General features: G+C 45.6%; 1 protein-coding gene and 1 pseudogene across 2 annotated transcripts in view; one reads left to right on the forward strand and one right to left on the reverse strand.

Annotated features, from left to right (window-relative positions):
- Tex2 (testis expressed 2) overlaps nt 1-24,068 on the forward strand; it is a 118,948-nt gene that overhangs the window by 89,252 nt on the left and 5,628 nt on the right. The window contains exons 7-10 of one of the 2 annotated variants that reach the window (XM_041635785.1): nt 3,002-3,101; nt 12,237-12,369; nt 17,966-18,091; nt 19,803-20,012. In XM_041635785.1, the coding sequence (XP_041491719.1) occupies nt 3,002-3,101; nt 12,237-12,369; nt 17,966-18,091; nt 19,803-20,012 (569 nt within the window). The remainder of the gene's footprint in view (nt 1-3,001; nt 3,102-12,236; nt 12,370-17,965; nt 18,092-19,802; nt 20,013-24,068) is intronic. The other variant, XM_041635786.1, reaches the window with a different exon arrangement.
- Nucleotides 20,093-23,113, reverse strand: LOC121435997 (annotated as a pseudogene).

Genomic DNA, 24,068 nt, shown 5'->3' on the forward strand with positions numbered 1-24,068 from the left:
TGATCAGGAGCCTACATCAGCAGCTCTGCAGCATTTTGGGCCATAAATTCCTTTGAGAAGCAGAAACCTATGGATCATCGTAGAAGAGCATACACTGACGTGATGTGTTCTCAGGGAGTTCAAGACCTCCCGGTCAAGAAAACTTCAGAATAAGGTAAACTTAGATTTAAAGAAAGATGTGGACACAAAGCAGCTTCAGTTTGGTTTTGATTCTTCCTCTGGTTGCTTGGTTGTTTTCTACAGACAAGTCTTTGCCCTTCCCCAGCTTCCAGTAAAGAAAAAGAGGCTGGTTGAGTGGTGATGGTGCATGCCTTTAATCCTAGCAGAGGCAGAGGCAGGTGGATCTCTGTGAGTTCAAGGCCAACCTAGTCTACGAGAGCTAGTTCCAGGATAGCTAGGGCTGTTACCCAGAGAAACCCTGGGGGCGGGGGGGGGGGGGGCGGGAGAGAAGAGAACCACATTCACATTGATGGTTTTGGGCCAGGGGAGGGTTGTCTAAGACCAATTCAGAAAAGTGTGACCGAGGGCCGGACATGTTTATAGCTCAGGTGATACAGTGTTTGCCTACCACTCAAGAAACTCTCTGTTCTGTCATGGTGGCGCCCAGGTGTTTGAGAGGTGGAGGCAGGAAACTCAGAAACTCAAGGTCATCCTCACCTATAGTGTGAGTTTGAGGCCAGCTGGACTACATGAAACCCTGTTTCAAACGTTGATTAGGTACTGTATTCATCACCAAAAAATGACCTCCTGTCTGTGACCCTTACCCATTTAAAACAAAAAACAAAACAAAAAACCCAAAAACCCAGAGTGAAGTTCTGCAGCTGAGTTGAGTTCTGAAAGACACATTTTCTGCAGAGAGCCTGCTGTAGAGATCACCATGGAAGCAGCAAATCCACATCTGGCCAGCTGCAACCTCTATGTGGGAAATCTTGATTTGTGTTTCATCAAAAAAAATCTTAATTTTTTATAAATATCATCTAACATGCAACTAGAAAAATATACTCATAATTAAACTTGTGCTAGGAAGCCTGATGGTGGTAGTTCATACTTTTAATCCCAGCACTTGGGGGAGAAGCAGGTGGATCTCCCGTTTCAAGGCTAGCTTGGTCTAGAGAATGAGTTCCAGGACAGCCAGAGCTACACAGAGTAGCCCTGTCTTGAAAATTCTTTAAAAAAAAAAAAAAAAGGCTTGGGCTGGAGAGATGGCTCAGAGGTTAAGAGCACTGGCTGCTCTTCCAGAAGTCCTGAGTTCAATTCCCAGCAACCACATGGTGGCTCACAACCATCTGTACTGAGATCTGGTGCCCTCCTCTGGCGTGCGGGCATACATCGAGGCAGAATGTTGTACACATAATAAATAAATAAATAAATAGGCTTGTGCTGGGAGAAAACAAGGAAGGACTTGTGAACTATAAAGCCGTGTCATAGCCAAGCGTGGTGGTACATGACTGACAGCCTCAGCTCCCAGAAGGCTGAAGCACGAGGCAAATTCAAAGCCAGCCTGGCCTACATGATGAGACCCTGCCTCAAAAACAACAAAACAAAGCCCATAAAAAACAGAGAAAGAAAAAAGAATATTAAAAAGTTTAATGCTGGCAGAAAACATTACAATGTAGATTCCAGTGTGGTGGGAATCTCATATTTAAAGGTGGTAGTACAGATTAAGTACGGGTTACTCATTGAATAGGTAGAGATTGATAACTAGCTATCAATTTAAATCTTCGGCTAAGCTGGCTAAGGTAGCACATGCCTTTGGATCTAGCACTGGATGGCAGAGACAGGCAGATCTCTATGAGTTCAGGCCAACCAGGGTTACACTGAGATCTAGAGAGAGAGAGAGCCCTTACACTAAAATAATTGAAGATTAAGAAAATACAAGTCCACCAGCACACCTTTAATCCCAGCACTTGGGAGGCAGAGGCAGGCGTATCTCTGTGAGTTCGAGGCCAGCCTGGTCTACAAAAGCTAGTTCCAGGACAGGCACCAAAGCTACAGAGAAACCTTGTCAAGAAAGAAAGAAGGGGGGGGGGGGGGGCGGGGAGAGAGAAAAGAAAGAAAGAAAAAAAGAAAGAAGGAAAGGAAGAACGAACCCAGCCAGGGGAAGTATAGATAAGTTCATAGTGTGATCTTGGGGTGGCTTAGGGATTTCTGAGGACAGCAGTGCTCTTACGTCATTGCCTCTTGATGAATTCCTGCTGATAGAGTTGGGGGGATTAGTCAGGCCCAGGAAACAGATGATCAGCCAGAGGAGACACAGATACCCAAAGGGAGACTGCAGATTGCCTGGGCCAACAGAGGTGGGGGCTGTGGCCCTCCCTGTAGGGGCAAAGGTGGAGAACAGTTTACCAGTCCTCTGGCAGGAGAGCTGCCTGTCTTTAAGAAGGAGGTCAGACTTCACTGGAGGGTGAGGACAGATGCTAACATTTCCTGCGTTGCCCCTCCCCTGGCCACTGGTGTGCCCTGATGACCATATATAACCTGAAGCTAGAGAGACCGTGGACACAGACTCACGGGCAGTCTGCACGGTCCTGCACTTGCAGAGCAGGTGGAGCCATGGGTGCATTGGAGGATGATGGAAATAGGCAGACCAGTGTCAAGGTATGTAGAGTTGGGGTTTAGGCTTTAGTTTTGGTTTTCCCATTTATTTTTAATCTTGTGGTAAATTTGCCTTCCAGAAATGTAACAATTTCTTCCTCTCCATTTCCTCCTATGTAATGTGTGTCTTCTACCTGGAAGGTCTTAGGTCAAATGTGGCTCCTTATTGGTGCCTCCTCACCTCTTTAACCAAGATGGCCATTCCTCACCAGTTCCACACTCTTCTGTCCCCTCCTGCTTTACAAGAGTATAACGTTTGTCTGCTCACTTGTTTCTGCCTCTGTGGTCTGTACATGAAGATGTGACCCCACCCCTTATCTTCAGACAGTATGTGGAACTCTGGTTGACCTTAGCGTGGTTACCAGCTTACTAATTGTCTCATTTACTGTTTGTTTTTTTTCTCTAGCTCCCCTACTTTATGAATGAGCTAACGCTGACAGAACTTGACATGGGTGTGGCTGTGCCAAAAATCCTTCAGGCCTTCAAGCCTTATGTTGATCACCAAGGTAACTCTTAGTTGACTAGAGAGGAACTGGCCGTTTATATGAGGGTGTTCTCTCGCTGTAGTTTTGACACCAAGTCTTGTGCCTAGAAGAAGCTGAGTCCTAACCACCCTATTTCATGTGAAGTGTGGGTTTCGTTCTTATTATTTGTCTAGTTTTTAAAAACTTATGTGTGTGCCTCTGTGGGGGTGGGGCACAGAGGGAGAAATTGGAGGGCAGGCGAGGGATGTTCATGCTGAGTGAGGTCAGTGGGCAGCTCTATGGGATTGGTTCTCTCCGTTACCTTTATATGAGTTCTAGGGCTTGAACTTAGATCTTTAATCTTGCATGACAAGAGCATTTGTCCACTGAGCCATCTCACCAACCATTTTTCTCTTGTTTTAATTTTGTTGCTGTTTCATTATTGTTGAGATAATCTTGCTGTGTAGCTCAGGCAGCTCTCAGGCCTCTCTGTAGTCTAGTTTGTCTGTAGACCCATGATTTTCGTGCCTCAGCCTCCCTAACACAGACACAAACATATGTGCCAAGCGACTTGTGTTTTTACAGACACAGTAGGAAACTGATTGACAATAGATATAGGTTCCTTCTCCTAACTCTAGTCTACCAGATTGTTACAGGGTCTTTTCGAGCCCCAAGACACCCTCAAGGCAGTTGATAGGGCCTGTGTGAATTATAGCCCTTGCCTGGGTCTGAAGCAGTGAGCTAGGTTTCAGCTGCACTCCGCTCTCATGGGCCCCACGTGTCCACGTGTCCACGTGTCCATCTGTCCTTGCTCTGACTCCAAGAGAAGCTGCTGTCTTCACTATACTCCAGCCTCACCCGCTGCACCTTCTAAGTTGTAAGATCTTTGACCTACATGTCTTGCATCTTTAGCTTCCTTACACTCTTGTGGGTCTTGAGGATTTGGAAGATGAGGACACACATTTGAAAGCAGTATTCAGGAGCAAGTCTGTCTACTGGAGCACAGCTCTAGGGTTTAGGCATGCCATGGACACAATATTTGTGCCTACTCTTGTGATAGAGAGAAGATTGATCATAATGTGGAAGGAATATAAATAGAATAATGAGAATGATCATAACTTTCTATGTCTTTTATAACACATGGCTTCAAAGGATGAAGAGTTAGTGTGCAAGAATTTAGTAAAACACAAAAGATGAGAGAACCAGGTGGACAGGAAGAGCTGTTGGCACACAGGGAAAACCTCACCAGTTTCCTCTTCCTTCCTTCCTTCTTTCCTCTGTCCTCCTGCCTCAGCCTTCCAAATGCTGAGTTCACAGGTTTGTGCCACTGTGCCCACTCAGCTCACAGTTTTAGTGTCTCTCTCAAGGAACCCCTTCCCTTAAACCATGTTTAATATTATTCCCAAGGTGGCCCAGGAGCAGGGTAGTGGGGAGTAAACACAGTTTTCTGAGAGAATGGCATGTGTCTGAAGTCAATATTTTGTAGAATTTATAAGATATAGAACAGCTCTCTTTATGGCTGTCGACCACTTTCACCACATTAATGAAGTCATTATTTTTGAATCTTCAGTGACTCATAGCGGTTACTATGAAGAGAGTGTTCTGTGATTACACTCAGCAACTCTGGGCATCCCACTAGCAGGGTTGAGCTGACAGGGCACACATACTGATCTTCGAGAAAGACACAAATCCACCTGGTCGCTGCATGAGGAGATTACTTGTAACTCCTGAGTTTTGTCTGCACCTTGATCAGTCTGAGTCCCGCTGGGATTGGTGAGGTACACAGAACAAGCTAAAGAGATTTAGGCTCTGAAAGTAGTGTATTCGTTCTAACCTGGTACAAGGTTGTTTATTCTGTCCCTGCCCCATCTAATGCAGTATGGTATACACATTCAAAGACATGCCACTGCTATGTTAGCTGTGTAGCTGAGAGATCTTCAGTCCGTCAGTGTACAAATGCACTCTGACCCATGAACTCTGCTGCCCTTTGTTCTCTGTCTCTTCAGGAACTGATTAGTACCAAGCTCTAAATTATCCGCTAGCACAAACTTTCTGAGAGCTGGGCTTTTAAAGGTAAATACTGTAGATCTGTATCTGTTGAGGTTTCTCACGTGCTCGCAGCTTCTGAAATTTCAGCACTGCCCTGACCTGGGTTAATAGAAATGTCTAAGGAAAGGGCACTGGGCAGGGCACAGCAGGCTGCAGCACCCAAGAGTGTCCCTGTGACTTTGAACCGCACAGCGTACACAGGACTGCTTGGTTAGCCTGTGGGTTAATTGGAGACCTAAGTCTTGGGCTTCTTTCCTGTTTTTTTGGAGCCGGGGGGTGAGACATTTCAGCTCTGCAGATTAAATAAAGCCTTGCTGGTTTTAATCCACTTTAAGCTTACTTAACTCCTTCCAGGGCAAAGTGTAGAGCTCTGCCTGCTTGTGTAACAGGGAGAAAACATTACCAACGAAAGGAACAAAAAACAAAAAGCCAAATATAAAGCCTATGGGGTTATTTGAATTTGATCAAATTAGGCTTTTCCAAACTTTTGAAGGATGCCTGTATGATGGTAAAACAGAAATAAACATAAAGGAATGCATTTAGGTGTTTTTCAAAAACAGTGACATGTTCGTGCAACTTTCCACACTATGCAAACAATAGAGTACGTTTCACCCAAACCTTAAGTGGCAGTCCTGTTACTAAGTGATAGAACCCCATGGGATTGCTATCCTATATGTGGTCCACTCTTGACCAGAGGTCATTATACAGCATGTGACTGTGAGTTTGGGGTTTTGGATTCCATTGCGCTCAAGAGAACCCTCCCTTTTAGGGAAATTAAAAGCTGGGGTGACTTGCTAAAGCTGGCTTCAGGTGAAAATAAGAGCTTGCTTACCTGGGAAATACAACCAAGCCGAAGCTGTAATAGAAGCTCCTCCTGTGGGACTGCTGTGCCCTTTTGAAAAATCCCTCCTGAGGGCTGGAGAGATGGCTCCTGAGGGCACCTGCTGCTCTCTACCTCCAGTTCTGGGGACCAGTGCCCTCTTCTGACCTCAGGAGGCCCCGCATGCATGTGGGTACACAGACATATGTGCAGGCAAGATACCCATACACATAAAATAAAAATAACTTAAAAAAGAAAACCTTAAGAAAATAAAGAGGTCAGGTGGTAGTGAAGCATAGTTTTCAAGTTTTTTTTTTTTTTTTTTTTTTTTTTTTTTTTTTTGGTTTTTCGAGACAGGGTTTCTCTATGATTTTGGAGCCTGTCCTGGAACTAGCTCTTGTAGACCAGGCTGGTCTCGAACTCACAGAGATCCGCCTGCCTCTGCCTCCCGAGCGCTGGGATTAAAGGCGTGCGCCACCACCGCCCAGCAGTTTTCAAGTTTTGTTCCTGGATGTCGCTGCGCACTTTCAGAGGGAGAGCCAGCCTTGCCATGGTTAAAGGACAGGAAAATTTTAGAGCAGGGACCTTGAGGCCAACTCCTTGAGCTAGGGTCTTAGGACTCTAATACTTTCTAGGCTGTTGTGACACTCAACTAGGAAGAGTTAATGAGGAATTATCTCGATCAGGTTTGCCTGTGGTATATCTGTGGAGGTTGTCTTAATTGTTGATTGAGGTAGGAAAACCCATCCTGAATGTGGGAAGCACTGTCTTCTAGGCTGAGCCCTGGGCTGTGTAAAAATAGAGAAAACTAGGCTGGGCCAAGGTGGCGCACGTCTTTAATCCCAGCACTCAGGAAGCAGAGGCAGGTGGATCTCTGTGAGTTTGAAGTCAGCCTGGTCTACAAGAGCTAGTTCTATGACAGAACCCAAAGCTACAGAGAAACCCTGTCTTGAAAAAAAAAAAACAAACAGAATAGAGAAAACTAGCTCAATAGTAACTGAACAAGCAAGGACGTGCATGGACTCTCTGTCCCTGACTATACTGCTGTGTTCCCACCCTGGCTTCCTTTCCGTGATGAACTGCAGCCTGAAATTATAAGCCAAATAAACCTTCCCTTCCCTGCTTTATGTCAGGGGATTGTCACAGCAACAGAAATGAAGTTAGAATACCTTCCAAGCATCAGGTGCTCTGTTCACACAGCCCCTAAGTCAAGACCAGTACCTCAAATAGTAAGAAGACGGAGCCGCTGTGTGAAACCACATGCTCTCTGTGGCTGTGATGGGGCAGTTACCAAGGCCCTGGGGTTTATTAAGGAGAAATGACTGACAGAAACACACTCATAGCCCTTCTTCTTCTTCTTCTTCTTCTTCTTCTTCTTCTTCTTCTTCTTCTTCTTCGTCTTCTTTTTCCTCCTCCTTCTCTTCCTCTTCTTCTTCCTCCTCCTCCTCTTCCTTCTCTTCCTTTTCCTCTTCCTCCTCCTCTTCCTCCTCCTCCTCTTCCTCCCCCTCCTCTTCTTCCTCCTCCTTCTTCCTCTTCCTCCCCCTCCTCTTCTTCCTCTTCCTCTTCTTCCTCTTTCTCCTCCTCCTACTCTTCCTCTGCTTCTTCCTCCTTTTCCTCCTCCTCTCCTCCTCTCCCCTTCTTCAGTAGAACTTTTGGGAAATGAGTTGTCTTTTCTTTTGACACCCCTCAGCAATAGTGGTGATGGTAGATGCCTTTCCCAAACAAAGCTGGAGATTGGGAAATCAGCCCCCCTGAACTCCTGGCAGGGTCTTGTACAGAGACCCTCTAAAGTTTGTCATGTTCGTTGTCATTTTGTTGTTTTGTCCTTGAGTACTGCTAGGGTTTAACAGCATGTAGCTGTCTGTGTTCAGGCTAAGGTGCCACTTGTGGAACATCTGTCTCCATCTGGGCATTGTCACCTTATCCATACATTCTCCCAAGGCAGAGTCAGGCTTCTAGTTGCTCTTCATCTGTTGGTCTTCCAGGCTAGGTCTTGGTGCATAACAATGGGTTAGGTCTCAGCTCTGGACTACACATGCGCTCAGCTTTTCAGGGTGCCCCTTGCCTGCCTAGTCATTGTCATAGAAACTTTCTGTTTAATATAAAGATGAATAATCCAATTTGAAATATTTGATTAGTTCATATAAGTTTTTAAGTTCTCAATCCATTCTTAATTCCATCTTAAGTTGTAGGTGGGCTTCGTGGAACATAGTAAGTGGTATAAAACCAGACTGGACCAGGTATATAATTCAGGAGGGAGAATGTTTCCCTCGCGTGCCAGAAGCCCTGGATTCAATCCCCAACACTCTATGACCCGAGAGTGAAAGTGTGTGCTTACAATTCCAGCACTTGAGAATGGAGGCAGGGGAATCAGAAGTTCGAGTTCATCCTTAACTACAAAGCAAGTTTGAGTCCATCCTGTAATACATGGCATTCTGTCTCAAACAACAATAACAACAAAACAGAAATAAAACACAACAAAGCCACCAGGAATATCTCATCCTGAAGTAGTTTTCTGGGTATCTATCTGTTCAGCCTTTTCCTATAGCAGCTGCAGCCAGAACAGGAGAAAAGATAGCTTCTGACTGCATACAGTCCTCTCTAAAAAGATAGTATATTCTCTTTTGCGTAGATCAAGAAATTTATAGTGAAACTCAAGCCCTAGTCCATGTGATTGGCATCCAAGCTTTTCCCTTGGCCTTCCTAGCAGTGGGGGGCAAGCCAGATCCCATGTGTGACTGGGGCCTGAACCAGCCTGTGCCCATAGTACTTGGTTGGGGTTTTATTTTTGTTTTGTTTTGTTTCTTTTTATTTATTTATTTGAGACAGGGTTTCTTTGTAGCTTTGGAGCCTATCCTGGAACTCTCTCTGTAGACCAGGCTCAAACTCAGAGATCCATCTGCTTCTGCCTCCCAGGTGCTGGGATTAAAGGCGTGTGCTAGGATTAAAGGCGTGTGCTACCACCACCTAGCTTGTTTATTGTTTGTTTGTTTGTGTGTTTTGTTTTTAAACAAAACAAAAAACAACGAGATAGCAAGCGACTCAAGACAAGACTTTTGGCTAAGAGCACTTCAGTTTCCAGTACCCACTTTGGGTGCCTCACAGAAACCTATCGCTGCAGTCCCTGGAAATCTGATGCCCTATGTACTACTGGTCCGTTCAGGAGGACTTGAGTTTGAATTCCAGTACCCATGTTAGGTGACTCACAATGACTTAAAATTCAGCTCTAGGGGGATCCAGATGCACAGGGAATCCACCCCTACACACACACACACACACACACACACACACACACAAATCAATAAATTTGAGGGCTAGAGAGATGGCTCAGCATACATACAGGCAGAATACAGTATATATAATAAATAAATAAAGGCAATAAATTTGGGGGAGGAGACAACAAAACTCCCATTTTGGAAAAAGTAAAGTTTTGGTGCCTTAATATGACAGTTGTCAAGGGCAATGCATGCCATTAGTATTGTTTGGAAACCTGGTTAGAATTTCCAAAAGAAATTATTGTGACCTTTTTATATTGAGTTAAGATTCATATGTAGGGCTGGAGAGATGGCTCAGAGGTTAAGAGCACTGACTGCTCTTCCGGAGGTCCTGAGTTCAATTCCCAGCAACCACATGGTGGCTCACAACCATCTGTACTGAGATCTGGCGCCCTCCTCTGGCGTGCGGGCATACATCGAGGCAGAATGTTGTATACATAATAAATAAAAAAAAAATCTTTAAAAAAAAAAAAGATTCATATGTAGTCCTTTGCACTAACCCCCACCTCCTGGTAGTGATTTAAGGACTAGCGTCTTTACTGAAGCAAATGTGCACTTACTTCCCACAGTAACAGTATTTTGAAGAGTAAGCTAACTAATGATTTTTAACTGCTCAATATAAGCTAGAAAGAAGCAGTTTCCCCCCACCCCCGCAAAGAAGCTAATCACACTTGACCTGTGTGCCGCTTAATTAAATCAAGTCATCCGTGGAAAACAGTTGTGTTCAGTAACAGGAAGAATTTGTTGAAAGTGAAGTGGGAATTATTCCGCCTTTCATGAAAAATTGCACCATTAGTACTTTGTAGGATCAGACAATGCTTTTATCTGGGGGCTGGCCTCACTGGGGAGGGGCTATTTACAGCAACCGACTGAAAATGCTGCCAGTGTAAAGAACGGTTTGAAATTAATTTCCTGCTTCCGTTTACATATTGTCACTTGTCTTAGGAGGATCTATAAAAGTGTATTAACATTTAAATAGCCACTTGAAGGATCACATTTTGATTAAAAATTCATGAGGTCTTATGGAGCTCTAAGAGTGAAAAACATCTCTTGTAGCTTTAGCTGCCTGGCCATCCCCTCCTGTGGTGACATACTGTAGATGGTCCAGGGGCCATCCTGGTGAAATCGATATGAACTCATTGGCAGTCATATCCTTCTGATGACAAGTTCTTAAACTCATGCCAAGTAGTTCCCCAGATTTACCTAGCTACTCCTGAAATCCTTTTGTTTCTATTACTAGGTAATTTTCAGAAACAAAAGAATGCTAAAAACATAAGAATTTAGGGGCTAGAGACATGATTCAGTGGTCAAGAGCACTTGTTGCTCTTACAGAGGACCTGGATTCAATTCCCAGCATTTATATAGTAGCTCACAACCATTCATAATGCCAGTTCCAGGGACTCCAACATCCTCTTCTGACCTCTGGCACCAGGCATGCACATGGTACACATACATATATGTATGCAAAACACTTACACTAATGATATAAATCTTACAAGAAAATACCTAAAAGTTTTGTGTGTGTGTGTGTGTGTGTGTGAGAGAGAGAGAGAGAGAGAGAGAGAGAAAGCTAGTTTATTGGACTTTCTTTTTGCTGTTTTTAAATGATTTTTTAAGGGCGGTGGTGGCGCACGCCTTTAATCCCAGCACTCGGGAGGCAGAGGCAGGCGGATCTCTGTGAGTTTGAGACCAGCCTGGTCTACAAGAGCTAGTTCCAGGACAGGCTCCAAAACCACAGAGAAACCCTGTCTCGAAAAAACCAGAAAAAAAAAAAAAGTTTTAGCCGGGCGGTGGTGGCGCACACCTTTAATCCCAGCACTCGGGAGGCAGAGGCAGGCGGATCTCTGAGTTCGAGACCAGCCTGGTCTACAGAGCTAGTTCCAGGACAGGCCGGCTCCAAAGCCACAGAGAAACCCTGTCTCGAAAAAAAAAAATGATTTTTTAAAACATTTTCCGTTTGCAGAGAGGAGGGTAAGATGGGGTGGAGCTTGTGCATAGAAGCTGAAGGACACTTGTAGAAGTCAGTTCTCTCCCTTTACCATGTCAGTCCAGGGAATCAAACTCAAGACATTGGTCTTGGTGGCAGGGGACTTACCTGCTGGGCCATCTCAGCTTGTTGGCATAGGGAGCTTACAGGAGTCTGAGTGGCCCCCAAACAGCTCCATTGCTGTAAAGCCCCAACCCACTGATGACCAAATCGTGGAAGCTGCCTTATGGAGTCATTCAGCTCACAGTGAAGCTCCGCACAGCGCAAAGAGCTGCACGTTGGCCACCCATCCTGGCAGTGCTGTGGTCAAGCCATTTCCTTGTAGACCTGTTTTCTTACTGTGAGGAAGAGAAACGGGGGGGGGGGGGTCCTTTCAGTGAGTTGCACGGACAGTGAATTCACTGTGACCCCCAGAATGTTCTGCCATGCTCACCACTGCCCAGCAAGCAAACCATCGCAGTCTTTTCCTCATATATACTGAGAGCAGAGCATCCTCATCCTTTCACACGTCTGTTGTCGCACAAGTCACATGTAGATTTAGTTTAATGACAACTTAAGAGTGTTTTGCCTGTGTGTGTGTGTGTGTGTGTGTGTGTGTGCACCGTATGCATGCCTGGTTGTCCTCAGACATCAGAAGAAGGTGTCAGATTCCCTGAAATTGGAGTTACATAATGACTGTAAGCCATAATTTGGGTGCTGGGAAATGCTCTTTGTCATTGAACTGTCTTTCTAGTCCTGAAAATACACGCTTTTTAAAATATTTATTAATTTTATGTGTATGAGTGCTATGCCTGCATGACAGAAGAGGGCATCAGATCCCATTATAGATGGTTGTGAGCCACCAAGTGGTTGCTGGGAATTAAACTCAGGACTTCTGGGAGAGCAGTCATCGCTCTTAACTGTTGAACCATCTCTTCAGCCCCAAAAGTACAAGTTTTGATGCTGCAGTTTAGACTCGTATTTCTTGGGAGGCAACGAAACCAAATGAAACAAAGTGAAATGAAGTTTGTTTTTGTTTGTTTGTTTTTTTAACTCTCTCTCTCTAGGACTCTGGATTGATTTGGAAATGTCTTACAACGGGTCCTTTCTGATGACTCTTGAGACCAAAATGAACTTGACCAAACTAGGTAAAGAGCCTCTTGTTGAAGCCCTGAAGGTTGGAGAAATTGGCAAAGAAGGGTAAGGGGCCATATATGAATTTACTAACCAACCTTGGGGGACCGACTTCTCCCTGCAACCTGTGAGAAGCAGATTGGGGTGTGGGAGCCCTGGTGTGGACAGCAGGCTCAGCTTTCCACCCAACCTGATGGTGTCAGCACTGGCAGGGGTAACTCTGTCTCAATTACCCAGAAAGTATCCCTGCTGCAGACAAGCAGGACAGATGCCTCTAAGCGTAAACTATTCTGTGAATCAAATCCTTACGCTGAAACCTGCTTCAGCTTCCAGCCACAGACAGCAGTATGTGGAACAGATTAAGGTCCCCTGGGGATCTACCACTTTAATCACTAGGTCAGAATTATTTATAATGAGATGGTTGATTTTGCAGCTAAGAGGATACTCTGAGAGTTGTGAGAAGCATTTTCCTGAAATAATACAATATTGATTTGTTTAGTAAATTCTGCTCTTTGTAGATAGTACGTCTGTTACCCAGAGTTAATCTGATTTAGAAATATTCCAGGATCGTGAGGTAATTAATGGAGCCTGATTTTTTTTTTTTACCCCCTTTGATGCCAGATTTTCAAACACCTTAAAGGTCACTGCTCTGGCAACACATCTAAATGATAATATTGTTTTAGCTGAGTTAAAAGGTGTGGCCTTTCCCATCTGAAGTTCCTAATCTCTCTTCAGGGACTAAACTACAATGGCCAGGGGCTGCCACAGTGAACTACTCTGCAGACTGTATGCAAGGCACTGGCTCTTGGATTTTTTGCTTGGTTACAGCTGATTGGCCCTCTAGGTCTGTAGTACTGGTAGATCGAAGTTCAGTTGTGTCTTCAAGAACATTCTTCTGCTTAGATTATCTTGACTTATCCAGGTTATGCGTTGTAATGTACCTGTTTTAATGGTTGGAAAACTGCACTTGCTGTATTGCAATCTAACTTGATTCTGCTATTTTCCTTTTATTTTTCTGCTATTTGTTAAAATGTATTTGGATTCGGCAATCTGTGGATTTGTATTTTCTGGTGAGTGGCATTCATCAACTCCTTGTGTGGCATTCCATACCCTATGAGTGCTGAACCTGCTGTGGTCCCATTTGAAACCACAAGAAAATGTCTTTTCATCATGTTCCCAGACATGAAGGCACAGTCCAAGGGCTCGAGAAGGCTGAGAGCAGAGGAGGGGCAAGGCTGTGCTGAGAGAGTCTCTCTCATCTAGCCTTAGTCAGACCCAGCTTCTTGTCCTGCTGTCTCACCCCACTCTGACCTCTAGCTGGGCAGTGCCAATCTGACCTTGGGACAGTAGAGTTGCAAAGACCCCATAGGCAGAAGCAGTCTGAAAACAAGGTCTCCTGGGAGAGCGGGAGAGCAGTTGCCTAGCACATGCCAGGCCATGGGTTTGATCCTCTGCACTACTTGTTTTTAATTGTATCTACTAAATAGGACTGGGACAGAGCAGTCTGGTCATAAGCATTTGAGTAAGGAGCCCTTCTGTACAGCTGTACTCCAGGAAGGGCACCGGGGCTCTGTCGGGAGGTGAGTCGTATGCAACAGGTGGCAGCAGGTCACTTTTGGTCAGTCTTGTCATTCAGACACTCCACAGCGACTGCCGTCCATCTGGCTGGTCTTAGGATGCTGTGCTTCTTTAGACTGACGGAAAAGACTCCCTTTCTTTGGGAGCGTGACTTCCATGGTGGAATGTATTTCTAAAACCATTTTTTCATAGAAGAATCCTGTATGGAATGTCTATCTTCTTCTTGTGAAGATATTATATATTAATATGTAATTGGCTTTTCAAATCAAAAACTATAACTATATTTACTTTTCAATGCAAAGAAAAATACAATCTCAAAGCCATGCTTCTAGAGGAAAAAGGCCTGAGAAATGGGCCCTTGGGGAAGCTGAGGACTCTAGACCCCCATCTTTATTTCAGAAAATGTTTCCACAGGCATTGGTTGGCTCAGAGTTTCTAGAAGCATGGAAAGCTCCTAGAAGCCCAGGCATAATTCCATAGCCTAGCTCGAGAAGCAGTTCTCAGTTCTGCTTCCTTGGTTCCTCAGCTGTGAACATGTGCAGCCAGGTGTGGCTGAGGAGAGGAGAGACAGAAGTCAGCCTATGTCTTCCTTAATACTGAACACCCTAGGGTAGACTGCGTAGTGTCCCCTGCAGCCTCTTCCTCTAGCCCTTCCCTTTAGCCACCTCCACCAGTCCAGGCCTCATGCCATGCATGGGTTTGCTCCGACTGCCTAGCTTTGGCAGGGCCTTGGCTGCATCTCACTGCTTTGTTCAGTCTCCACTCAAGTGAGATACTGGTTAACCTGTGAGAAGTTTCCTCTTCTCTTTTTATGGGAAGTTTTTTTATAGTGGTACCCAGAGGGCAAGATGGAGAAGTTGAAATCTAGGTTGCAATAGTCTAAAGTAGTTCCTCTTCTTTGAAAAGCATGTCCACTGCTTATTTGTGGGCATTTATCCTTTAAACTTTTACTTCCACAAGCTGGCTGTCTTCTTGTCACATACTGTAGTCACTTTGGAGCAGTAGGCAGCCAAAATGGTCTTCAAGGGCTGGGAGTGTAGCTCAGTGGAAGAGCTCTTGCTTAGCATGTGTGAAATCCTAGACACAATCCTCAGCACTATGGAGGTGGAAGAGGTGGTAGGGCCTGAGCAGTCTAAGCTGTAGGAAAGAGCCTAAAAGGAGCCTTTAAGTGGGTTGGAAAGGGATGCATCCTACATGACAGATCCTTTAAGTGAGTAACTCCCTCCCTCCCTCCCTCCCTCCCTCCCTCCCTCCTTCCTTCCTTCCTTCCTTCCTTTCACTGTTGTTTTTTGAAACAGGGTTTCTCTGTGTATCCTTGGCTGTCCTGGAACTCACTCTGTAGACCAGGCTGACCTCAAAACTCATAGAGATCTGCCTGTCTCTTCTTCCTGAGTGCCCGGATTAAGGCTTGCGCCACCAGATGTAGTGGAACTGATTTCTTTTCTTTTCTTTTTTCCTTCCTTCCTTCCTTCCTTCCTTCTTGCTTGCTTTCTTTCTTTCTTTTTTTGTTGTGTTTTCGAAACAGGGTTTCTCTGTAGCTTTGAAGCCTGCCCTGGAACTAGCTCTTGTAGACCAGGCTGACCTTGAACTCACAGAAATTCTCCTGCCTCTGCCTCCCTGGAATTAAAGGCACCTGCCACCACCACCTGGCCTGTAGCTCCAATTTCAAGGCCATCTGTTGCCCTCTTCTGGCCTCTGCAAGCACTGCCTGTGCATAGTCCACAGACTACAGAGACGACCGGAAGTTGCCAGAGTGATAGAGCTTCTTAGACAAGAAATAAAACAGTTGAGCCAGTTGCGGTGGTTCATGCTAGCAATCCCAACACTTGAGAGACTGAGGCAGGAGACTTACCCTGAGTTTGAAGCCAACCTGGGCTACATAATGCGTTCCATAAAGTGAGACCCCATTTCAAAAGAAAGAAAAAATTTGGTCCGAGATAGAATCTATGATAAAATAGTTTACTTTCTCTCGTGCCTGACTCCAAGCGAAAGACATCATAACAGAATCAGCTTGTCCAGTGACTCTCTGAGAGGGTGGAACACTTGCGGAATTCTGAGGTGTGTTTAAAGCCAGTAGTTTCCCACATCTTACACGTCTTTTATGAGATGTTTAGTGTCTTTCTCTGAAATGCTTGCTTACATCATAAGGTTGAAAGCATAAAATACACATTTAGATGTAAAAGCTGCATATGAGCCAGTCATAGGCTTAATTGGCCCTGGGTTCTACATGATACAGCTTCCATTTTGGATAATAGGGGTACCACTTGGTCAAAATCAGAATCCACAGCCTCTGATACACTGGAGCCCATACAACATTATCTGAACTATTCACATGAAGCCACAGAGGATTTGTTCTGGAACCCAAGAGCTCAGTATAGCACTCAGCCTTTGCCAAGGAATGGAGGTGCCAGGTGGTACACATTGGTGGGGACACAAGGGGCCATGGCTCAGCAGTTTTCACTATGATCCCAGATGCTGCAGGCAGCCCTTTGTGCTGTGTGGATGAGGACCTGCCCTGTGCCGTTGGGCCAGCTTCCATGCCTGACAGCACAAGGCTCAAGAACTGAGAGCACAGCTGTTTGGTGGAGAAATAGGAGTTGTGTAATTTCTGGCAGTTTATGTTTCTGACTCTCCTTACCCAAAAACTCAGTTCAGGGTTGTTTGAGAATTGCATTTGCTGTGTAGATTTGAAACCCAAGAGCATGCTCTTTGAGGAAACAGTTCTGTGAGCAGTGAGGACATAGTGTCACTTCTGTTACGGGAAACGGGGAGCAGGTGCTTCAGCTGAGGAGTGGCTTCTCAGAGGGTCATCCCCTTCAATATGGAAGTTCAGTGTGTTTGCACAACTCTGGCTCCATTTCAGAGCCAGGATGAGCAGGATTCGTGTGTCCTGCCTGGGAGGACGCTGGTGAGATCCTCTTACAGGCAGCTCCTGTTTCAGGGTGAGAGGTTTAGCCTGGCCCTCGCCTGCATGCAGTTGTGTGCTCTACCCTTGACCCCCATTAATCAGGAGACAGTTACCCTGGTGGACTTTCAGCGGCTCAAGGAGGTGTCAAAGAGGACAGCAGCAACAGGGAGACTGGATCTACATGAACAGCATTGCCTTTCTCTGCCTGGCAATATAAGGCTGTGTTTAGTGACCATTTGGTGGCTTAATAGTGTTTAGAGACTGTCTGTGCATTCAAGGCCAGCCTGGTCTACAAGATCTAGTTCCAGGACAGGCTCCAAAGCTACAGAGAAACCCTGTCTCAAAAAATTAAAAAGAAAAAGGAAAAAAAAGAGAGACTGTCCTATGTTCATTTCATGCCTAGCTAAGGCCCCGAACTCTAGAGATGGGGCCCACTAGTAGTCTCATGAGGAAGCAGCAACTTTTGGTAGGTCAGGAAGTCTCCACTGCCCTTCAGAAGGAAACCTTGATCCCACACCTCTGCTGGTGATTCCACAAGCCCCACCCCTCTGGAACCCAAAAGAATGCAGTGAAGGGCAGTACTCTATAAGGGGGCTGCAAAGCCTGTCCTTTAAATTTGTGTTGTTCTAGAAAAGTCCCTGAGTTCTCAGTTGCTTTCTTGAGTCCCCTGAGACTTGGTACTTTGTGACTTTGAACTTTCTCTGTGACCCCGCCTCCAGGATATGGAGCAGGTGTGGGATAATATATCTACTCTCACTAGGGAGGAGTCCAGCCAAAACTAATTTGAGGGGTAATTAATCCAGAGATAAGGGACTTGCCTGTACACCTCATTCGTGCCGAGGGAGTCATGTCACCAGCATTAAACTGCCATCGTAACCCCTGCTAACTGTCTATTTTTTCATTCACACACCTCCTCCTTGGCTCCCACATTTTATGTGACTTCATCACACTCTCCACCTGTCTATTTGGTGCATGCTCAAAAGTAACTGTGGGCTCAAGTCCTCTGCAGTCCTGTCGGGGGACTTGGTGCTGGAGTTTCCTGAGTAAGCCGCCAATCCAAGAACTCTTGAATTCTTTCTTAGTGACATTGGCAGCGTATGGCAGGAGTTTTTCCTTGAGCTGTGTGTGTATGTGTGAGTGTATGTATGCACTGCTGGTGACTTTCTCCCTGTTCAGTTGCAGGCCCAGGGTATACTGTCTGGCCGACAGTGATGAAGAATCCTCCAGTGCCGGCTCCTCTGAGGAAGATGATGCTCCAGAGCCCAGTACTGGGGACAAACAGCTGCTTCCCGGGGCTGAAGGGTGAGTGGATGGGGTTTCCTGAGGTTCAGGAGGTTAAAGGAGCCACCAGGAGGCTGCCGGTCTTTTCTTTCCCCTCCAAGCTTCTTCCAGCACACGGAGTGAAAGGTTTCAGCATTAGCATTTTAAGAGGAGAGGCTTGGGCTTTGTCTTGCAGTGTGAGTAAAAATTAGACTTTGAAGGACAGGCTTGTTGCTAGAATGGCACCCTGAGTCTTCAGAGGGCACAGGCTGCACACCACCTCCCCCTGGTGGCCGCAGAGAGAAGGGACCTGGGCACAGCACAGCCAGATCTACTTGCTGCTGCAGTTCTGCAGAGCTGAGATGGTTGGGTTATTTCCTGGGTGAATTTTGACACTGGATGGCATAGCTGCTCTTCTGAATCGTGAACTTCATCTGGGTGCTCTGTGCCTGTCCCTTGGGCAGTGTAATGATCAGAGCATGTCAAGTGCCTTTCTGTAAGGACCTTTAAACTATTTAAAAGGAGATAAAGAAACAGTGGACACAGCACCAGGTGAGTCAGAAACTTGTAAACAAATAGCAGCCTGCTCGCTTTGAAACTGTTCAGAAGGTGAGAAGAACACACCATGCTTGCACAGCATAGTTGGTTCCGCCTAGAACTATTGTTTATGGCTAGAGGTGGAACTTGGTTGTTGAGTGCTTGTCTAGCATGTGCAAGGCCCTGGATTCAGCACCCCCCAACCCCCAAAAGACACACGTATCTCCATACACACACTGTCCCTGATGTCTGAAACTGCACAGGATAGGAAGAAGCCAATCAGGCAGGACCCTAGGCAAATACTGCTTTTCTCAGCTTGCCGGCATAGCTTTTCGATGCAGCTTTTTCCTTATGTTCTAGTTCCAAGCCCTTTGATATAAGCACCTGGCCCTCAATGGGTGTGACACTACCTAAAGTTAATAAAGAGAGTCTGTTAGTCGCTGCAGTATTGTCTGTCGGTGCGGCATGGCTCTCTGTGTGCTGTGTAGAGACTGGGAGGTTCCCAGTAGGACAAGGACTCCTGCTGAGTCTCAGAATCTTCAGAAGCCTCCTTCTCTGAGGGATGACTCTGTCCGATGTCCACTGTGCAGTGCAGCCAGGATGTTCTGTCTGACCTTTATACCTTTTCTAAAGTAGTAGTTGTCAACCAAGGGTAATTTTTTTTTTTTTTTTTTTTTTGGTTTTTCGAGACAGGGTTTCTCTGTAGCTTTGGAGCCTGTCTTGGAACTAGCTCTTGTAGACCAGGCTGGCCTCGAACTCACAGAGATCCACCTGTCTCTGCCTCCCAAGTGCTGGGATTAAAGGCCTGCGCCACCACCGCCCGGCAACCAAGGGTAATTTAACCCCCACGGGGGATAATGTATGATTATGTTGTCAGAGAATGTTCTTGCCACATGATCCTCAGAGGCCAAAAAGGCTACTAAACATCCTGTGCACACAGGGCAGATTTCAGAGTGACCTGTTGAAAGTGTGCCTGTGTTGCGGTGGAAAAGCCATTGGAGAGTGAATGCAGTCACGAGGCTGTGTTAGTCAGTGATGCTCATATATAGACATTTGCCACCAAACCTGACAGCCTGAATTTGATCCCTTGGCACCCTACTCCACAGGCTGTTCTCTGATTTGTCCACATGTGCCTTGGCATGCATGCGTACATGCGCACGCGCGCACAAACACACACACACACATGCTAACATACCTTTGTATTCTTTGTTTGAAGGTATGTTGGAGGTCATCGAACAAGTAAGATTATGAGGTTTGTTGATAAAATTACAAAGTCAAAATATTTCCAAAAAGCAACGGAGACAGAATTCATTAAAAAGAAGATTGAGGAGGTCTCTAATACACCCCTGCTGCTAACCGTGGAAGTGCAAGAATGTCGAGGGACCTTGGCGGTCAACATTCCACCACCCCCGACGGACCGGATATGGTATGTAGGACTCTAAAAGTCCCAGCCTACTTAACCTTGGGACAAGAGCACTTCCACACTGCTTTCTTTAGACTCAAGTGTCAGTCGTTAATCCTTGGGTAAGGATGATCTTCATATGTCAGGAAAGTCGAGGTGAATGTGAGGTGCATAAAAGGGGCTGTTTCTATCCTTGGTCCTCCTTTCTCTAAAGCGGACTCATCCTAACTGCTGCACTTTGTAGCCAGCCCTCATCTCTGCCTAGCTTGGGCTGGACCCACACCACTGGCTTAGTCCTCTCGCAGCCTATTCTTGACAGATCATCTGGGCAGTTAGGAGATGGTCCCTGAGCAAGTGAGGCCATAGTGTAGGGTTGGGAGGCTGGTGTGTGCACTGGGCGTCTGTGACAGGAGGCTATCTGAGGAGGAGGTTGAGTGCTCCTGTCACCTGGGAATGCTGAAGATACAGACACGACTGGTGCACTCCCCAGGGTTTCAGCAGTTGGCTTTGGGGTGAGGATTACATACAGTGCCTAAGCCACAGTTTAGAACTGATGGATTAATTATTCATAGCCCAGTGTCTCTGTCTGTGTCTCTCCCTTTAAAATTAGTGTGCTGAGTCCTGTAAAATAGTCGTAGTGCATGTGGTGAGGAATAAGAGCTCAGGGCTCTTATCACATTGTAAATAGCACTCATGATGAAAACACAGCCCTGCAGTCCATCATAGCATGGACCAGTGCACTACATATCTCCTTGGTGTGCAGGCGTTGCAGAAATGTTTGGAAGGTGTTTTTCCCAGTTGGCTGACTATTCAATGGCAATGTTAGTGTTTCCCAGCAAAACTCAAAAATAACTTTGTAGGTGGTTTTGTGTTGTTATTTGTTTATTTTGGTGTACGAGACAGGGTTTCTCTGTGTAGCCCTGGCTATCCTGGCACTAACACGGTACACCAGGCTGGCCTCAAACTCACAGCGTGCGCCACCACCACCTAGCATTACTTTTTTTTCAAAGACTTGTTTGTTTTGTTTTATGTGTATATGCAAGTACCTGAATGTGTGTATGTTGCTTAAGGAGGCCAGAAGAGGGTGTTGGATCCCCTGGAATTGAAGTTGCAAACAGTTGTGAGCCACCATGTGGGTTTTGGGAATTAAACCCACGTCCTCTGGAAGAACAGTCAGTGCTTTCCAGTTCCTATCCTGTTTCTTGTTGTTATTGTTGCTTGTTTTAAGTGAATGACAGTAAGAGGAGGGACGACAAGATGACAAGTTGAACTGGGACCCAGAGGTGGAAGGAAAGAACTGACTGTCTCCACAGGTGTCATAGCACTCACACAGAGTTGTGCGGACACACACACACACACACACACACACACAGTGTTAGCTTTTCTAAATAAGAAAAAAAGATGCCGGGCAATGGTGGCACACGCCTTTAACCCCAGCCCTCAGGAGGCAGAGGCAGGCAGATCTCTGTGAGTTTGAGGCCAGCCTGGTCTACAAGAGCTAATTCCAGGACAGGCTCCAAAGCTACAGAGAAACCCTGTCTCGAAAAGTCAAAAAGAAAAAAAAAAAAAAGAACCAGGCAGTGGTGGCACACGTCTTTAATCCCAACCTCTGCCAGGCAAAGGTAGGTGGATCTCTGTGATGTTGAGGCCAGCCTGGTCTACAGAATGAGTTCCAGACTGACTCCATACATAACTACTGAAAAAAAAGACAGGATCTCCATCCTTGAAAAGTGAACAGGAATTTTAAATAACACATTCTTGGCAATGGGACCTGGGCAGCATATGCCATACACAGTAGGGAAATCTCTCTGCATTATAAAAGGACATTATAAAAGATATCAACTGCTACAGAAATGAAGTAAGATGGACTATTTCAAGCTGTTTAAATCTTTTTTTTTTTTTTTTGGTTTTTCGAGACAAGGTTTCACCATATATCCCTACCTGTCCTGGAGCTCACTCTGTAGACCAGGCTGGCCTTGAACTCACAGAGATCCACCTGTCTCTGCCTCCTGAGTGCATTGGTGTTTTACCTTATATGTATGTCTGTGTGAGGGTTTCAGAACCTCTGGAACTGAAGTCATAGACAATTATGAGCTGATTGTGGGTGCTGGGAATTGAACCCAGGTCCTCTGGAAGAGCTCTTAATTGCTAAACTATCTCTTCAGCCCTTTACACCATTTTCTTTCTTTCTGTTTTTTTTTTAAAGATTTATTTATTATGTATACAGCATTCCTTCCATGTATGCCTGCATGCCAGCAGGGAGCACCATGTGGTTGCTGGGAATTGAACTCAGATCCTCTGTAAGAGCAGTCAGTGCTCTTAACCACCGAGCCATCTCTCCAGCTCCCCTCACACCATTTTCTTAAAGTGACTCTTCACTGCCAGAGGTCTCAAACAGGCTCCTGGCCAGTCATCTGGAAGCCATTCTTCACAGGATCGATGGATGTACCTTCCACTTTAGGAAGAGAATCACCTTTTTCTGTACTTACTTGCATTTTTGCCTTAGTGTCTTCTACAGAACTAGGTCTCTTTGGCGTTTTAGGGCATTTTTTTTTCCTGTTTTTTGAAGGATTCATCACCTTTTGATCTTGGTGTTGATTGACGGTTTTGTCTTTTTTCCATTCTGGTTTGATTTTTGTGCAATTTTGACTGGAGTATCTCATACAGATTCTCCCCTGGAGCTTTTTCTTCAGTTACCTCTTTCTCCTCCTCATCTCCGTCATTGTCATCATCTTCATCGAGTTTTACTTTCTTCTCTGGAGCCTTGTTCCCACTCCCAGGGGCAGATGACTTTGTCGACATCCTTAAGAACTTTAAATCCTCCTCCTCCTCTGATTCTTCATCTTCCTCTACAGCTACTAGGTGCTGTCCACTGATGTGCACAGGCCCTGAACCATAGTTCAACCTTAAGACCACAGCTGGTATCATTTCAAAGCCCCCAAGGGGTACTTGGTTGTACAGACATTTTTCCAGTTGCCAGTGTGCCTTTGAGTGGGCTGCCTTAAATCATTGCTTCTGTGAGGTGCACCTAGCCCCTAAGTGGATGGTTGTAATGATGACTGATGCTCACTTTCATCATTGTTCTCTTTCACAACTGAAGGGATAGCTCTGGCACATGTCCACATCCATTGAGCTTCCTAAAGTGGAGGCACATACTCTGGTGTGAGGGAAGCTGGACAGAGAAACTGCTTTTATTGCTTAGGACAGACACACAGGGGGGCTGGAGAGATGGCTCAGGGGTTAAGAGCATTGTCTGCTATTCCAAAGGTCCTGAGTTCAATTCCTAGCAACCACATGGTGGCTCACAACCATCTGTAATGAGGTCGGGTGCCCTCTTCTGGCCTGAAGGGATATATTGTGTACTAAATAAATAAATATTTAAAAAAAAAAAAAGGACAGACACACAGGATAGAGTCGTGTCAGGGACTAGACTTCCGTCCCGTTTGTAGTCAGGGTCTGTGATCCTCCTGCCTCAGCCTCGTAAGTGTTGGGATTACAGTGTGTGCTGCCGCACTCTGCTCGTCTGGACACTTTACCAACATCTCTTAGTGTCGGTCTGCTCTGGTGAGACAGCGTGACAGCGTGAGGTAGCACACCTGTGATTATAGCACTCAAGAGGCAAAGGCAAGAGGATTTTCAGTTTTAAGCCAGCCTGACCTTCATAACAAGACTCTGTAATAAAAAAACAGTCTTTTTTCTCTTTCTCTCTCTTTTTTTTTTCTTTTTGAGATAGGGTTTCTCTGTAGCTTCGGAACCTGTCCAGGAACTAGCTCTTGTAGACTAAGCTGGTCTCAACATCACAGAGATCCACCTGCCTCTGCCTGGCACCACCACCGCCCAGCTTGAAAAAGCAGTCTTTAAAACATTTTATGTCTGAGTATACTTAGGAGAGTGCCATACGGGATGGCAGTCAGGAGACTGTTCTTTCAAAGGTTTGGTGTATATATTGTTTTTTTTAATGAACATATCTATTAAAAATACAAAGAAAGAGCCAGGCTGTGGTGGCGCACACCTTTATCCCAACACTTGGGGGCCAGAGGCAGGCAGTTCTTTATGTGTTCCAGGACAGCTAGAACTGTT

This window comes from Microtus oregoni, unplaced genomic scaffold (assembly GCF_018167655.1).
Source record: "Microtus oregoni isolate MIOR12 unplaced genomic scaffold, Mior012 000048F_ref0000485, whole genome shotgun sequence".
In the NCBI taxonomy this organism is placed as follows: Eukaryota; Metazoa; Chordata; class Mammalia; order Rodentia; family Cricetidae; genus Microtus; species Microtus oregoni.